A 17975-nucleotide genomic window follows, 5' to 3' on the forward strand; every position below is an offset into this window, starting at 1 on the left:
GAAGACGGCCAGAAATCAATATGCACTTTCACGAAATACAGAGTCCAAACAAAGACGTGCGGATGGGAAAAGTACGGTGAAGCTTCTTCAAGTCAAACCGGATGTTTAAAGTGAAATTGTGGAGCCTCTTGGCTTACGTATGTTCAGGTAATGTTCGAAAATTTAAACCAAGGGAATATAAGAAGATACGAGTTATACGGAATTTCATTAACACGAGCAATATTTGCTAAGTCTACTTTACTATCATCTTATATTTATTTATAATTATTATGAATGAATTTTTGCTAAAAAGTTAAAAACATAAATATATTTATGTGTTAAAATATTAATTAAATTATTTACAGAGCTAAAACTTCATTTTTATATACAGATAATCAATGCAACCAATCAAACCCCCGCCCAAAAAAATGTTATAAGTTAAACGTGCCATTCAAAATTGATATTGGGTTAAAGTAATGAGGCTAAAATATTGATAAGTAGAATATCATATTCATTATTTTCAATTTCCCAGAGCTATATCAAAAAGCAACAAACATTTTCAGTCCAATTTAGTGAGGTTTTCCTGTGGCAGAACGTATCTTTCGGATGCTGATGGGAGACATCTGTGCGGCCATTGGATCGTCTATATTTAGAGCCAGCGATTAGCAGCCAATGGCAGGCGAGGGCCCGATACCAAGGGCGATCCCTCAGATAGTCGAATACCCGGGTAGAACGTGCATACATATACCTCGGATCCCCTGGGAGCGTCGAGAAGGCAGAACCGAAAACCACTTGACGCTGCCAGACTGTCTGACGGCGACAAGTAGCTGCGGTGGCCAGTGTTTAAATGTTCGCGCCCCGGTCCGCATCCTTTTAGTCGATCAGCAAAGTCAGGATGAGCAAGGACGCCAGTGCCAGGATCTGCCAGCGGGAGCGACGTCTCCTGAGGACGCCCAAGTGTGCCAGGTGCCGCAATCACGGCGTGATCTCCTGTGTCAAGGGTCACAAGCGACTGTGCCGTTGGCGCGAGTGCTGCTGCCCCAATTGCCAATTGGTTGTGGATCGCCAGCGGGTCATGGCCGCCCAGGTGGCCCTGCGCCGCCAGCAAACCATGGAGGCCCTGGAGGCCACCACGTCCTCATCCACGAGGCCACCGAGAATGCCGCCGTTGAATGCCAACTCCAGCAGCGAGGGCGAAGATTCTCTGGCCTCCAGTTCACCACCGCCGGCACAACCACAATCACATCCACATCCGCATCCTGCTACAACTGTGACCAACTCCTCCTCATCCGCCACCCGACAGGCCCTGATGGCCCAAAAGAGGATCTACAAGCAGAGATTACGCAGCCTGCAGCAGTCCACGCTCCACATCACCGCTGCCATGGAAGGTTAGTACACCACAATTTAGGATTAAACTTTATAACCCTGGAAATAAAGGTACCCTTTCAAACTTTGGATTTTAGAAAACAGTCTCTTTAAAAGAATAATCTTTTTCATAAAGGAAATTCCTTTTTGCCATAATTTCGTTTTTGCTATTAACTTAAATTAAAACAAGGAAGAACGCTATAGTCGAGTACCTCGACTATCAGATACCCGTTACTCAGCTAAAGGGACCAAAGGAAAATGGAGATATGCAAGCAGCAAATGCGCCACCTACCGGCGGTAGACAGGTTTAAGCGTTGTGGGCGTTAGAGTGAGCGTGGCAAAGTTTTTTTTAAATCAATCGATAGGTATTGACAAGACCAATACATTTCAGTTAAAATTTTTTATCTAGCATGAAAATTGTGGGCGCCACAGGCTTGGGCGGTTTGTGGGCGTTAGAGTGGGCGTGGCATATTCGCGTGACAAACTTGCGCTGCGCTCAAGCCTACGGAATCTAAATCTGAAATCCCATTTCTCTATCTTTGATATTTTCCGAGATATCCGCGATCATATTTACGATTTTTTGAAGTTTGTGGGCGGTTTGTGGGCGTTCAAGTGGGCGTGGCAAACTTTTTTTTGGGTCAATCGATAGGTATTGATGAGAACAATACATTTCAGTTAAAATTTTTATTCTAGCATGAAAACTGTAGGAGCCACCGTTTTGGGCGGTTTGTGGGCGTTAAAGTGGGCGTGGCACTCTGCTGAAACAAACTTGCGCTGCGTAAGAAGCTCAGGAATCTGCACGCCAAATCTCAATAGCCTAGCTCTTATAGTTTCCAAGATCTCAGCGTTCATCCGGACGGACAGACAGACGGACAGACGGACAGACGGACAGACGGACAGACGGACAGACGGACATGGCTAGATCGACTCGGCTAGTGATCCTGATCAAGAATATATATACTTTATGGGGTCGGAAACGCTTCCTTCTGCCTGTTACATACTTTCCGACGAATCTAGTATACCCTTTTACTCTACGAGTAACGGGTATAAAAATCCTAAGGTATAAAATTATTTAATGATTTTAAAAGTAAAGAAGAACACAAATTTATATACATAATTATTAAAGTTCCAAAAGCGTAACTCTTAAAATAATCTTTAACATTGACCTTTTATTTATGACCTAATAGTATAGAAAAGAAATTTAAATACACCATTATTGAAGTTAAAAAAGCTTAACTCTTGAAAAAATCTTTAACATTTTAAGCAAATATTAAAAAAAAAAAAGCGGAGATATAATACCTTGAACCAAAAAGATAAATGATATCTATTATGGCTTATCAGATTGATTTTTTAAGTGCTTGGAAAATCTAGAACATGGATTTTATTGCCCAATTAAAAAACCTTTTATAATGTCCTTGAGGTTAAACCCTTAAACCCTTAATCTATTAGTTTAAAACCCTATCACATCGATAAGTAACAAGAAAGAACGCTATAGTCCAGTGCCTCGACTATCAGATACCCGTTACTCAGCTTAAGGGACCAAAGGGAAATGGAAATAAGCAAGCAGCAAAGCAAGACTGAAATGCGCCACCTACCGGCGGTAGACAGATTTAAGCGTTATGGGCGTTAGGGTGGGCGTGGCAAATTTTGTTTTGGTCAATCGATAGGTATTGACGAGACCGATACAGTTCAGTTAAAATTTTGTATCTAGCATGAAAATTGTGGGCGCCACAGGCTTGGGCGGTTTGTGGGCGTTAGAGTGGGCGTGGCATATTCGCGTATCAAAATTGCGCTGCGTACAAAGCTACGGAATCTAAATCTGAAATCCTGATTCTATATCTTTGATAGTTTCCGAGATATCCACGTTCATATTTACGATTTTTTGTAGTTTGGGGGCGGTTTGTGGGCGATAAAGTGGGCGTGGCAAACTTTTTTTTGAATCAATCGATAGGTATTGATGAGAACAATACATTTCAGTTAAAATTTTTATTCTAGCATCAAAACTGTAGGAGCCACAGTTTTGGGCGGTTTGTGGGCGTAAAAGTGGGCGTGGCACTCTACTGAAACAAACTTGCGCTGCGTAAGAAGCTCAGGAATCTGCACGCCAAATCTCAATAGCCTAGCTCTCATAGTTTCCAAGATCTCAGCGTTCATCCGGACAGACAGACGGACAGACGGACAGACGGACAGACGGACAGACGGACATGGCTAGATCGACTCGGCTAGTGATCCTGATCAAGAATATATATACTTTATGGGGTCGGAAACGCTTCCTTCTGCCTGTTACATACTTTCCGACGAATCTAGTATACCCTTTTACTCTACGAGTAACGGGTATAAAAATTGATATTGTAGAGAATTTTCGGAAGTAGATTTTGAAAAACCCCTAGACACCTAATAAAATGTTCGAAACTCACTTTCCAATTTGGAAATCACTGGACTCAGTTACATAGATAGCCCAGCTGAAGTGATGGATATTCATGACCCTTCTCCCCCCGGTTTTCCATACGGTGCCAGACTGTCTGGCCCGTCCGTAATTGGAGATCCTCTCCTGCCTTTCGTCTTCTGTCTGCTGAACGTGGACATCCATGGACGTGGACAGGAAATGACTGATGCCCAACAACACTGGCAACAATAACAATAGCAATTATTCCCACTGACGAAAAACAATTGAAATCGGATGCCTCGAAATGTGTGTGTACGCACATTTTCCAATCACTTGAGGGAGTCGCATTCGGTAAACTGAGACGCGACCAAAACGGAAAAACCTCTTCGAGAAGAAGAGCAAAAATGTGGCAACAGCCAGAGCAATTGACTTCTTTTGGGTTTTCCATCTGGTTTCCGAATAAGTGGCGAGGCGATCCCGAAAAACGAACTGGTGACGGTGCCAGACTGTCTGGCTCGACGTCGCGTGTCTCGGATTACCCAATAATAAATGGGTTCAATTCATGACGAATCGCGGCAATTTGTAGTAATAACGCCCCCCGTAACTCTCACTAATTTTGGTATTCCGTTCTTTGATTCTTTCCAGAATACAAGCAGCGATTTCCCACGTTTAGCTCGCCCCTGATGGAGCGCATGCGCAAACGACGGGCATTCGCCGATCCGGAACTGAACCACGTGATGGAGGCGACGCTGGGCGGGAACGCTTTGTACTTTGCCACCGTTGCCGCCGCCGCCGCCTCGGTCCACCAGGAGCAGCAGCTATATCACCCAGTGCCAGTGCCGCCGACGATACCGCCCTCGATACCGCCCACCAGAAGTCCCGCGACCTCAGGAACACCCTCCTCCGTCTCCGAAAAGAAGCCCAAGCTGAGCTTCTCCATTGAGTCCATCATGGGCATCAGCACGTAGCCAATGATTAAGCGTCTATCCTTAACCGAAACACACTCTGTACATAACCCTAGAATTTTACGCCTTTTTTTGACTAGCTATAAGTTTCGAGTGAAATAAAACAATGGAAAATGAGAACGTTTATTGTTGTATACTTAATACAGGATATGCCCTATTCAAAACTTCAACCAAAATTATAAGCTCTAGCAGAAGTGGCATTGATACTATCCAAATTATAAGGAATAATACTTCTAGCAAACTTATAGTTCCAATACATTTATGTCAGACCAAAGTAGGTCTTTAAAGACTGTTTGTCACATTTACACATTTTTATATTATACCGATCAGGATCGACACTTTACAGATCGGGAAAAACATTAAGTTAGAGAGAACCAACTAACATCCTCGAGTTCGTGGGCCCCCGCTATTCTATTGAACCTCATGGCTCTGGATACAAAACATTGGATCACGTAGATGGATCTATGTCTCTTAAGTGCTAATGATAGTCCCCTAACATCTTGGAAATCCTTAAAAAATTAACCATTTTTATGACTCCTTTAATTATCTGATTGGAGGCAACGAGAGCAGAGATGTTTAAAAATCGAGGTAAGCACATTTTAATAAGCGATCACTTGTGTGTTGTGATTTTCAGATTTATGTTCATTAATGTTTTAATATAAACAAAAATACCTAATTTTCCAATTTATTTAATTTAAAAAATAGAGACATTTAAAAATCCGTTTAATTGTTAAACATTTTCTAATAGCGATATTTAACATCTTTCCGTTATTTTCGAAATATCTTTCGAGCTTTCCAGTGTTGCAATTAAAAATCGTCTATCGATCTATCGCATTCTATCGAAAGCCCCAATTACGAGGGCTGCAGGCGTGATATTTTTAAAACCTAATTATCGTGACTTTTACACGCGCGCTGCAACAATAAGAAAAACACATAGTCGGTAAATCAACTGAAAACAACAACTAAAAACATTGCCAGCACCTCGATTCGATTTCGGTTCGGTTTCAGTTTCATTTCAGTTGTTTAATTGCGTCTACCGGCCAAGGAGCTTTGATTTTCTGATTCGATTCTGATTGGAACTCGCACACTCGCACATCGCACACACACACACACACACACATTAGGTATATATGCACGGTGTATGATAGGTTTATTAATAAGTTTATGCAAATTTTTGGCATCACAACAAACGCCGTTAGATAACCGCCACGCCCACTTATAGCGCAACGCCCACCAAGGTGAACACCGATTAAAAAGTGCAGCGAAAAATCGATTTTCCGCTCTTGAACTACATATGTTTAGATATATATATCGATGTATATATATATGTGCAAATATACATAAACACCGTGGCCGAGAAATTCTAATTGGGAGCGCTGAGGAAGTGACAGTGAAAGTGATTTGTGCGCCCAAAAAAATAGATACAAAGTAGTACCCTGATTTTGTTTATCGTTTTGCGTGTTTCCCTAATTGAATTGCGTGCCGTGTTTTTTTTTCGATTTGTTTTTTTGTGTTCAATTTGTGCGGCGTTAACAGCTGTTTAGCAAGCCAATTAGCACAACATACTATATTTTCACCCATCTACGTGTCAATCGAGTTACAATTTAATTTGCCAACGATTGGCAGTAATTATGGTTACAAGTTGGTTGGGAAAAAATACTCGATCCGGATGGCCAGGTTCTAATTGGACTCCTTATCGTTACTATCTTATCCAGTTGGGATGCGGGCAAACACGTCTGATAATCCAGAATGCGGGGGGTTAGGGGGGTGAGGCAGGGGCAGGGGGTGAGGCAGGGGCAGGGGGTGCTACGGAGCAAAGTGCACCAGGTCCACATAATATTCTCATTTTTTTAAGTCTGTTACATAAGGCGGTTTGTTGTCAAAACAAATCGCAAACAAATGGGGTACAGTGCCTCTCAAAAGTTATGCGCAAGATAAGTTGTTTTTGAAAAACATTTTTTTTTGGTGGATTCTAAATTACACACATTAGTTTAAAAATCATATTTACTGATAATCAAAATAGTATGTGAAAAAAATCATATTTAAATAAATTGACATATATTCAGTGATAACCAAGATAAGTAATCAAGAAATGTTCATACAGGTATCTAATAATTCTCTTTAAAACATTACAATCCCAAAAATGTGATCTAAGTGGAAATGACCTTAAATCATATAGTCATTATGATAAATCGCTTTAAATTTAATTTAAAAATAAATATGTATTCATGTTTGATTCATTGATAATCATTTTCACCTAGGTATAATGCGTTTCAACAATAAATCAAGCAAATATGCAAACATATATTCTAGTTCATGTTTTCTAAATGTTTAATATTTCCCATAATTAGTAATCCGCTGATCTGATAAATATTTCATAACCAAATAACATTTGTATTTCTAAAGTATACAATAATATTCTAAAATTTTTTTTGGCACAACTTATCCAGAGATCACTGTTTAAATGTTTGTCCCCTTTCAAAATCGCCAATTTGAACACACTCCCCTTTATTATTTCCATCTTCTATCCCAGCTAAAAAGCAACCGGTTTTCAAAGAATCTTCAAGTCAAACCAAAAAATTATTCTCCAACGAGTTTGAGTGTGTTGACTTGACTTGAATAAACAAAACGCATTTTATATGCCAACGATATATTTATGTATATACATACAAATATATAGAACGGCATAAATATGTATTTTTCAGACTTGTATTTAGTACGTTTTTATTTTCTAAAAATTCGCTGTTGCTAAAAAGAAAGCAAACAATCTGCGGCTGATTGACGCCCGATTTCAGTGCGAAAAAGTATAGTATGTTGGAGGTAATGCGATTTCTGGTCTTTGTCATGTTTCTAAAAGATTCTTTTGTCCTCTTTTTTTTTGCATAACGCAATTAGCGATTCAAAGTGCAAAAATCAGAAACGTTAAATACATTATATATGTATATAAAACTGAAAGATGGGAAATCGTAAGCTGGGAATGGGACGTCACTGATAAGCCCCTCGGATTTAGCTCAAAGTCAAAAGTACGCTCGACTGATAGGGGCAACCAATGATACGCCACGAGTTTTATGGAGAAATAGAGCTATTAAATCACAAACATAATGCCAGAGTAAATGGCCCAAAAATCCGTTGACTACCGCTGGAAAATAAACGACCACTGCGATAAGAGGTTTAATTAAAGATGGCACATCAAGTTACTTTTTATTGCTGCTATTTTTAATTTCACAAAAATTTTTTTTATTATTTGCTGTGCGTAAATGCTAAGAAACCAAAAATCATGGGATTAGGGTTTATACATATTTATGTACTTACATACATACCACACATGGTTTCTAGCTTAGATTAAACTTTGTAGTTATAACTAGAAGAAAAGCTGTAGTCGAGGGCCTCGACCATCACACTGAGAAAACCAAATTAATCTTAACTTAAATAATAATAGACTAAGAATGGCAAACAAAATGTTACTACCCGTATATATTTAAGGACTCAATTCACTAAAAAAAATTTAAGAACAAATGGCAATCCATGTGGACTTAAACGCGCTTTTAGCCAAAATCCCGTTTAACTTAGTTATAACTTTAAAAATAATGATGCTATTGCTACGATTCTCAGCATTTAGATAGGTATTGATCAGTAAACTTAATTTCAATTTACACTGAAACAAAATCTTCAGAAATGTGGACGTTCTACGGGCGTTAGAGTGGGCGTGGCATTTCGGTGGTTGGGAACCTCTAGAACCTGTTTGCCTAATACCAACTTTCCAGCATATATAGTTTCCGAGATCTGTTACATTCTTTCCTTTTTATTCTAGGAGTTAGAAACTAATTTTGTACAAAGGGTGGCATTTTGAAAATGTGCGCCCAACTGCAGCCGTTGTGGTTTGCGTCTTTACTAAATGCACTTCGCCGCAGCAGAGCGGCAAATTTAAATGCAACATTTCCCCATGTTTTTAAAAATTTGCTTTTTTTTCCTTTTATAAGCAAAAACCTCATAAATTATCGAACCACTTGCATTGGCATTGATAAGCCCCAAAAATGTTACTGATAATTTGTCCCGTTTTGATAAGATCAAAACTGTTACACAGAAAGAAAGTTTGGGTTTCTTAAACTGTACAAAAAATATTTTATGACTGAAAAATGCGCTGAATAAATAAAGAATTAATTAATTAATTAATAAATAAATTAATTAATCACATATCAACTTTTCAAGAAAAGGAGTTATATTTTCTGGCTTTTTAAATACACACATTTATTTAAACTTCTGAAAACATCCATATTATAAAGTCATTGGAATTTTTACATGTTTTTACCGCGTATATTACACTTAAAATTTATTTACTTGGAGTTTCTTTAATTGCTGATATGATTTTTTATCGGTGTACTGATAACAGCTGTGCTGCCCCGAATTCGCCGCTCTTATAAATGTGACCTGGACTCTTATACCCGCACTCACCCTCGTTTCCTCATTTTCTTCTTCTTACTGTTGTGCTGCTAATTTTTTGCCATTTAGACGCTGGTTTTTTAGGCAGTGCCATTAGTAACAATTAACTGGTTTTCTCTTGTTGCAGAAATAATGAGTCGTATGCTAATTAAGCCCGCCGCTGCCACGGTTTCGGCCGCTTTGCAGCAGCAGCAGCGCCAGCAGCAGCAGTACGTCATTCGCCGCTGGAAATCGTTCCTGCAGAACAACAACAACAACAACAATGCCACTCGACGTGCGGCGAAATCAACGACAACGACGTCGACGGCGGCAGCAGCAGCGGCAGCGACGCGAAAAAGCGGCGATTTCATTCAACCGTTAGACGTCCGCCGGTTAGTTTCGCTCGCTCGAAAAAAAAAGACAGTGGAAAAGCGATATTACAAAGTTATCCCACCCATATATGATACAAAATAGTATATAATAGTAGTGATAAAACGTGAATTCCCTCCTCCTCTATTTTTTTCTCAGTTCGTTTTCAACCAGCCACAAAATGCCGTCGTCGTCGAAAGCGCTCCAAATAAATAACATCAATCCCAACTTCATAGCCATGGAGTATGCGGTTCGGGGTCCTTTGGTGATACGCGCCGGAGAAATTGAGAGAGAGCTGGCCAAGGTGAGTACTAGGTACTACTGGAATTAATCCGAAAGCAGGGCCCAACGAAGCGCTAAATGCGACGCCATTATCCAGCGTTTCATTCCCCTTTGATTCCCCCAATTTAATGGCAATTCAAAGCTCGCATTTTAATGTCTAAGCACGCTATATCTTTTTAAGTATGTCGGTGTGTGCTTATATGTACATGTGTATGGGTGTGTGAGCTGTGCCTGTGTTTGTTTTGCCGCCCTTTTATTTTTTACACTCACGCTTGAATGGGCGGGAACGCCGCGCTGAATCATTCACCGCGTAGTTGTGAGCCCCCCTTTCAAGAACACCTGTTGAAATAACACCCACGAAAAGAAGCAATTAACTTCTATCAAAGAAATTCACTGGTAAAACACGCAAATCGGTTCCAGAAAATGTAGCGCTTACTGAGATATACATATTTATCATATAAAAAAATATTTCAGTTTTCTTAACGGTTTCCAAAGAAACATTTTATAAAATATTCCCTTATAATGTTCTAAACTATTTTTAAAAAAAATTTCCAAAGATTTTGAGTGATACGATTTTTGTTTTGTACATAAAAGCTCACATGAAAACAAAACAGTTCCAAAAATGTCCTAATAAGTATTATAAGTTTGAATAAAAAACCTACAAAAACAGCGGGTACAGCACTTATGGAACCTACTTATTTTTATTCGCCATACACATGTTTAATATCATTAATTTTTGAGCGAAAATGTTTGCCAAAGAAAAGTACAAAGCTGATCAAAACAATTGTTTGTTTTTAGTAGATATGTACACAATGTATGTACACTAAAATAAATGTTTGGCACTCGAAGAAATATACATATCTAACTAGAACTAGAAATAATTTTAAAATTAATATGGATCATTAAATATTTAACATGCCCTAAGCTTTTGAAGGCTCTTTTTTTTTCTTTTCTACATATGAGTTTTTTGTTTTGGCTTAACCACTTGAAGAAATTAAAATTGCCAAAAATTCCCATAAGTAAAAGCAATGTTTTCAAAGCCTTTAGTTTTTTTTTTTAAATTTAAAAACGAATATAATTTTTCGACAAAAATATCTCGGGTAGTTAAGGCCATCAATAGTAATTCAAAAGTTTAGATAGCCCAGGGCAATTGTACTCTACCGCCATAAAATTATCGAAACTTATCTGAAACGGAGCATATTCTTTATAATGCCGAAAATGTGTGCAGTGAACTTTGAGCTGAGGGAATTACACTTTTTGGGGCAGAGTAAACAAGTCAATAAAGTAATTAATTTAAGTACTGTTGGCATGTGTGAATGATATTTCCCCAGGGAGCTCGCCAAAGGCCGCTTACCCGTTTTCTCATCTCAAGACCCGAGTTTCAATTCCGTTTTCCATAACGAGACCAAAAACTTAATTGATAATGAATGCGAGTAATTATTCCACATTTTCGTTACTTAGACTGTAATTGAAGTAGAGGAGTATCTGACTCAAAACGGGTTCACTGAACGACCTTCAACTTGGCTTACATAAGCGCGGAAATTCTGGGTGGGCGGGATGATTCTGTGGAGCTCTTCCTTATCAATGGGAAAGTGAAAAATCATAACAAAGACCGAACATGCGCATGAGCCATGGGAATATGTGGTACACACCATGCTTTCTTTGGATGTTTCTTGTTCGCAAAATTCTCTTCGAACTTTGCTGACCCGAGACGTACAATATACGTACATATAACATATAAAGAAAATATATTGTTCACATATTTAAATTCATTGTTGGCCCCTCTGACTTTTCACATTCAGCGTGTTTGTGTGTTTTAATGCCGCTGACAGCCAGTTGATTTCCCCCCAGTTTTCCCGCTGCGATTGATTTCCTTATCCGCACGACTGAATCTGGTGTTGTTCTTTCTGCGTTTTATCAAATTCCTCCACTTGTGCACAGATGCACGATACAGATTTGGCAATGTGCCAAGAAAAACCCATCATCTGACAGCAGCAGACATTCTTATCACTTGAATTTATGGTTTTTTTTATCCTGTTCCCAAGGAATAATGTCATTTTGAACTGGTAAAATAGTAATATATCATTAAGGAATTATTATGAATTCCATCTGAAGTATCATATCTAAATTGATACCAAAGATACAATTTGTATTTCTCATATTTTCGTATTTAACAATTAATACAATGCATTATTCATATTACTTGATATTACATATCACTTGAATTTATGGTTTTTGACCTGTTCCTAAGGAATTATGTATTTTAAATTGGTAAAATAGTAAAATATCATTAAGGAATTATTATGAACTATCACATCTTAATTGGTCCCAAAGATACAAGTTGTATTTCTCATACAATGCATTATTCATATTATAACTGGTTCTATTATCAACATACATAGCAGTTTATACCTATACGTTGATCGTTTTAACATATTATTATTCTTTTGGCCCGTTCTGCGATAATGTCTGGGTTGCCAACGCCTTTTATACAAGGCCTATATGATTATACGATTATATACGAGTCTACGGGTATATAGTTATCAATTATATTGCCACTTAGCAGCACAAAAAGTTTGTTTACAACGATTTCAAGTGCAAAATGATTGAAGGGTATAGGTATAAGTAGCAAGAAAATATGGAAGAGCGAATCTGTAAATAATTATATGAGTGCGAACAGCGGCGTTCAATTCATTAGTAACTATAAGTAAATGATGCTAATAACTTGGTTTTTTTATGGGTTGTAAATTGATCTTTTAAGCTCGTAATTTAAGTAAGACCTCTGTGGTTGGGAACCCTTTTCTAGTTTTAAGTTAGTATATCACTCGTTTGGTCTAATACTTCCACCGGCATTGTTCACTTTGAGGTGCGATAGACCTCATTTCTATAGATATTTCCATGTGAAATATGAAATATATAAGCACACCGCAAACTGCGAGTGCAATCCATTTGCCTCGACTTGGCAACGACGCTTTTATCAGTAATTTTCGAAATTAAAAAGGAAATAATTAACTAGATTCGATAAGGTGGCGCGATGGCTTTGGTGGACACGTTTGCACGGCGAGAACTTTGCGAAGAATGTTTCCAATTTAAGTATCATAATATTTGGTTATTATACATGCGTATTGAGCTGTGAATTCCTTAATTCTACATTAATTACATTGTCAGGCACACACTTTGAGTGCCGAGTGACGTCAACGACTGCTATGTAGCTCACTTACATGGCGCAATTTCCATTATTTAGGCCCCGGAATACACACAATACCCACAAGCTCAAGTTCCTCCACCCTCCGTAATATTATGTGGTAAATTGCCCAGTCGAGCATGGTAAAATGGAACCCGAGACGAGGGGCCTTTAATGAATGCAACTTGCATGTGCCCTGCAAATTGTGTGTTACTCTGTTGACAGTTTGCAAAGCGAATTAGAGTGACCTCTATTCGTGCGGCAGAATAATGGGTGTTTGGGGGTATAATGAGGCTAGTTTGGAATGGCAATACTACTGAGCACTCTTTGAATTTGACTAGGAACCCTAGAAAGATATTTAAAACCCAAACAAAACAACTTTTCACATCGCATTTCAATAACTTGTTTTTCACAAATTGATATTAGACTGGTTAGACTCCAAAGCAACTTTACTTTCACAAGTCTTCTTATAAATAGAAACCCATTTAAACGCCACTGATCCATATTCGGTGTATTTATTAATTTTTTAGATAGCCATAAGGGGCTATAATCTACTCTACAAAACCTCTTGAATGGATTTAAAGGGTGTACTACAAAGTATTTAGCTTTGTTTTATTTAAAGCACCATTCTTTCAAAACAGTAGAACCACAATATGTTCTTATTTATAATAAAGAAAATTAAATACTTTGTAAAACCCTGCCTAATATGGGTATTCATTATAAGTAGACATTGAATTTAAATTAAAATACTTTTTAAAATCCAGTCCATTTTGTATTATTATTATAAGTATACATTGAATTGTATTTGAAATTCTACTAGGTTAAAATAAATTATTCTTCTAAATTCATAAGTAAGTTTAAACTGAATCAAATCATAATTTATGATTATAATATAATAATTGTATTTTACCAAAGTTTGCTTAAATTGAAATGTTAAAAATGTTGTTTGTATTTTATTGTTTATTCCCATGTCATATTATAAGCATAAGCCACAGAAAAGAACAGTCCATTATAAACGCTTTTTTAAACCCATATGATTCATTAGTGATTAGAAAAATTAATTAAAGTTGCAGTTCCGTTGATAAAAATATTGATAATAATTTTGCTATAATAATACTAATAACTAGCACTCCAAATAGAAAACTATTTGTCCAAGGACACATTGTTGAACAAAATCGAACTAAAACTGCAGTTAAATCGATTATATCACCCTGATTGTAAATATTCCATGCGGTCAAGTGTTTTGTGGCCAATTATAGGGTTTGTTCTATTTCCGATTTGAAATAGGGTAATTTGCATAGGCAAAGCCACAGATTAAAAGCTCATTTGATTTGCTTACCAGGGGTACATATCGTAATTGAATTTGGCCACCGAGTAAACAATCGAGTAATTTACCAACCATTTCGATTGAATTTGATTGCAGGGAGCCAAGAAGCCGTTCGACCAGGTGATCCGGGCCAACATTGGCGATTGCCATGCCATGGGCCAGCAGCCCCTGACCTTCCTGCGACAGGTGAGTTGGCCATGAACTAAGTTAATTAGCAACTATTTAATCTATATACTGATTTATTTACCAGCTGATGGCTCTGACCTTCGAGACACGTCTGCTGGACTCGCCCGACTATCCCGAGGACGTGAAGAAGCGCGCCTGTGCCATCTTGGATGGCTGCCAGGGCCAGTCGGTGGGCTCCTACACCGACTCCGCCGGTCTGGAGGTGGTGCGTCGCCAGGCGGCCCAGTACATCGAGAGGCGCGACGGCGGCATCGCCAGCGACTGGCAGGACATCTACCTCACCGCCGGCGCCTCTCCCGGCATCAAGAGCATTCTGGCCATGATCAAGTAGGTCCAAGGTCGACTCAATTCCGGCAAAACACTTTCTTGATTGTCCAAGATAAGGCGCTTCTTTCGGGAGATATCTCATAAGGCCAGAGATATGGCGTTTTTTTTGGGCAAGTGTCCCACTTATAGCAGACTAACTCTTTAAAGTGCCAGCCAGCGAGATAATTATTTTAATGGATTTATAGCTTAAGGGTATTATTACCTCATTTTGGTATAAGTAGGAAATTCCTACTAGGAATACTACTGGAGGTTCACACAGTTTCAGTAGCAGAGAATCTTATCTAATTTGAAAGACTGCAACAGCTTTTAGAATAATCAAACAGAACATTATAAAAAAACATATAGTAGTGATTGGATTTATCCATTTTATTTTTACCCATTTAGTTGGGTTACTGTAAGATTTGCAAACGAGCATTATAATTGCTAGAGGCTTATGGTTAAAACTTTAACTAGACATCAACTAAAAATTGTTATAGCCCTAAAGATATAACGATTAAGACTATAACATCTTTTAGAATAGTCAAACAAAACAAAAAAAACCTATAATAGGTATTAAACTTCTTACCAAAATGGTCTTTGTAAAGATTTACGGAAGAACCTTAAAATTATAAGCGATTTTTGGGGAAAACTTAAGTTGAAAATTGTTATAACTAAACATTAACTATAATTTTTATAAGCAATTAAGATGAATATGATTCCGAGCTTATTGTTTCCAATGCTTTTATAATACTGAGATGGCTTGATTTTAAAGATTTCCAAAAATAAGTTACCAAAATCATATCTATGTATATAAGGTTTTAATCCAATTTTACTTCATCATTTGATTTTAATATATAACAGTTGTAATTCGAGGCTTTATCAATTATTAGCGACACAAATAGTTTGAATTAATTAACATGAAGCCAATGAAAATAACATACGCCTATTAAAAACAATTTCTAACCCATTTCCCCCCTTTTTCAGCTCCGAGGTGGACGGCAAGCCGCCAGGTGTGATGGTGCCCATTCCGCAGTACCCACTGTACTCGGCCACCATCTCCGAGTACGGCATGACCAAGGTGGACTACTACCTGGAGGAGGAGACCGGCTGGAGTCTGGGCAGGAAGGAGCTGCAGCGTTCCTTCGACGAGGCCAAGAAGACATGCAACCCGCGCGCCCTGGTCGTGATCAATCCGGGCAATCCCACCGGACAGGTGCTCACCCGCGACAACATCGAGGAGATCATCAAGTTCGCGCACGACAACAAGGTACTGCTGCTGGCCGACGAGGTGTACCAGGACAATGTCTACGACAAGAACTCCAAGTTCTGGTCGTTCAAGAAGGTGGCCCACGAGATGGGCGAACCCTACCGCAGCCAGGAGCTGGTCAGCTTCCTGTCCACCTCGAAGGGTTACCTCGGCGAGTGCGGCATCCGCGGTGGCTACATGGAGGTGCTCAACCTGGATCCCAAGGTCAAGGCCATGCTGACCAAGTCGATAACGGCGGCGCTCTGCAGCACCACCGCTGGCCAGGTGGCTGTGAGTGCCCTGGTCAATCCGCCGCAGCCCGGCGAGCCCTCCTACGAGCTGTTCAAGAAGGAGCGTGACGAAATCTTGGCCGCCCTCAAGGAGCGGGCCGAGCTCGTCCACAAGACGCTCAGCAGCTTCGAGGGCTACAAGGTGAATCCCGTGCAGGGCGCCATGTACGTTTTCCCCCAGATCGAGATCCCGCCCAAGGCCATCGAGGCCGCCAAGGCCAAGGGCATGGCCCCCGACGTTTTCTACGCATTTGAGCTGCTCGAGACGAGCGGTGAGTTAACATCTCCATAAGTGGTTTCATCTATATAATCTCTGGCATCTCTTTGACGCAGGCATTTGCATTGTTCCTGGCAGCGGATTTGGCCAAAGGCCCGGCACCTGGCATTTCCGCAGCACCATCCTCCCGCAAACGGACAAGCTGAAGCTGATGATGGAGAAGTTCCGCGTGTTCCACACCGATTTCATGAAGAAGTACAAGTAGACTCGGTCCACTTCCTGCGCCACGCCCCCCGTCCCCCCACATCCCTGTGTTAAAAGTGTCGATCCTCCAGCTTAGGATTAAAATATGAAATACCATACTTGTTTTTTTTTCTCTCTTTGTTACTGTATCATAACGAAACGCTTCTATTCTCTTCTTTATATATTAAATATATATAAAAATGTGTGAAAATTTGACATCCCTCTAATTTGTAAAACCCATATCATCCCCCGCGCAGGTTTTATCACCACGATACCAACACGTTTCCAGTTAGCAATTAACCCAGTTACCTATGTGTAGTCCTTGATTCGCTTTTGAATTGATTCTCCTGGCGGAGAAGAGACAATAATTTTTGTTAGAGCCAAAAGTTGTGTATTGCTTGTTGGTCGGCGCAAAATTAAAAATTCTGATATTGTTCTAGACGAATGTTATTTACATTGTGTATACGTATACATATTTATCCACATATATATAGCCCTGCATGTGCTTATCCCGAATCGATCACGAAAACATGCGATGTGTGTGCGTTCAAGTCATTACTAATTGTTGTAGAAAAGAATCAAAAAAAATATGAAAATAAATATTATTGTTAAACAAGTCCTGGTCCTCGTGTTCAACATTGTTTTGGGCGGATCTCTTGAGGGGTTACATAGGGTTTTTGGCCCAAAAACAAGCATTTTTTTATGATTTTGTAAAAATATTTCAATGATATTTTAGCTCACATGATTTGGTACATTTTAGAGTCTAAAATATAGATACTTGTTTAGCAATATAAGAATAAACTCCTACTGAGAACATTTTTTCGGAGACTGTACTCATCTCGTGGACATGATAACTGGTGATAGGATTGTTAGAAAATTTTGTTTGTTAGTGTATCTCAAAATCTCTGCTTGAACAAAGGAATGCGGAATTTATAAAATTTTCATTTTTAGCGAGGATTTTACGAAATAAACGACTTTTCGACTAATATTTTTGGGTTTTTAGAGTTTTAAAACTAGTAAAAAATGAAAATATTCTAAAATCTTTCGCTCACGCAGTAGCTTTTGAGATGCTAAATATAAAAATATAAAATGTACACTTTTTGCGAGGATTTTAAAAAAAAAAAACGACTTTTCGAATTTTTTTTGGTTTTTAAATTTCTAAAACTAGTAAAAATAAATATATTCTAAAATCGTTCGTTCACGCAGTAGCT

General features: G+C 38.8%; 2 protein-coding genes across 3 annotated transcripts; both read left to right on the forward strand.

Annotated features, from left to right (window-relative positions):
* The first annotated feature begins 20 nt into the window (after positions 1–20).
* Positions 21–4698, forward strand: LOC119557691. The gene is given in 5 exon segments (XM_037870564.1): positions 21–71; positions 633–697; positions 699–870; positions 872–1367; positions 4376–4698. Coding segments are annotated over 5 exon segments (1107 nt in total).
* A 554-nt stretch (positions 4699–5252) lies between these two features.
* LOC119556416 (alanine aminotransferase 1) lies at positions 5253–16982 on the forward strand. Of its 2 annotated transcripts, none has more exons than XM_037868611.1 (7): positions 5253–5283; positions 9263–9506; positions 9643–9787; positions 14373–14462; positions 14527–14789; positions 15753–16576; positions 16638–16982. In XM_037868611.1, the coding sequence occupies exons 1-7, from the start codon at positions 5268–5270 to the stop codon at positions 16784–16786; spliced, it is 1731 nt and encodes a 576-aa protein (XP_037724539.1). In that variant the 5' UTR covers positions 5253–5267; the 3' UTR covers positions 16787–16982. The 2 variants fall into 2 exon arrangements, with proteins under 2 accessions (XP_037724539.1, XP_037724541.1); XM_037868613.1 differs by lacking the exon at positions 5253–5283 and adding an exon at positions 5691–5819.
* The last annotated feature ends 993 nt before the right edge of the window (positions 16983–17975 follow it).

Source organism: Drosophila subpulchrella, chromosome X (genome assembly GCF_014743375.2).
Source record: "Drosophila subpulchrella strain 33 F10 #4 breed RU33 chromosome X, RU_Dsub_v1.1 Primary Assembly, whole genome shotgun sequence".
Lineage (NCBI taxonomy): Eukaryota > Metazoa > Arthropoda > Insecta > Diptera > Drosophilidae > Drosophila > Drosophila subpulchrella.

Excerpts from the sequence above, each read along its gene's own strand:
- LOC119556416 (XM_037868611.1), top strand. Across the intron at positions 9,507-9,642 it reads CAACCGTTAGACGTCCGCCG|TTCGTTTTCAACCAGCCACA; the intron begins GTTAGTTTCGCT and ends TTTTTTTCTCAG. Across the intron at positions 14,790-15,752 it reads AGCATTCTGGCCATGATCAA|CTCCGAGGTGGACGGCAAGC; the intron begins GTAGGTCCAAGG and ends CCCCTTTTTCAG.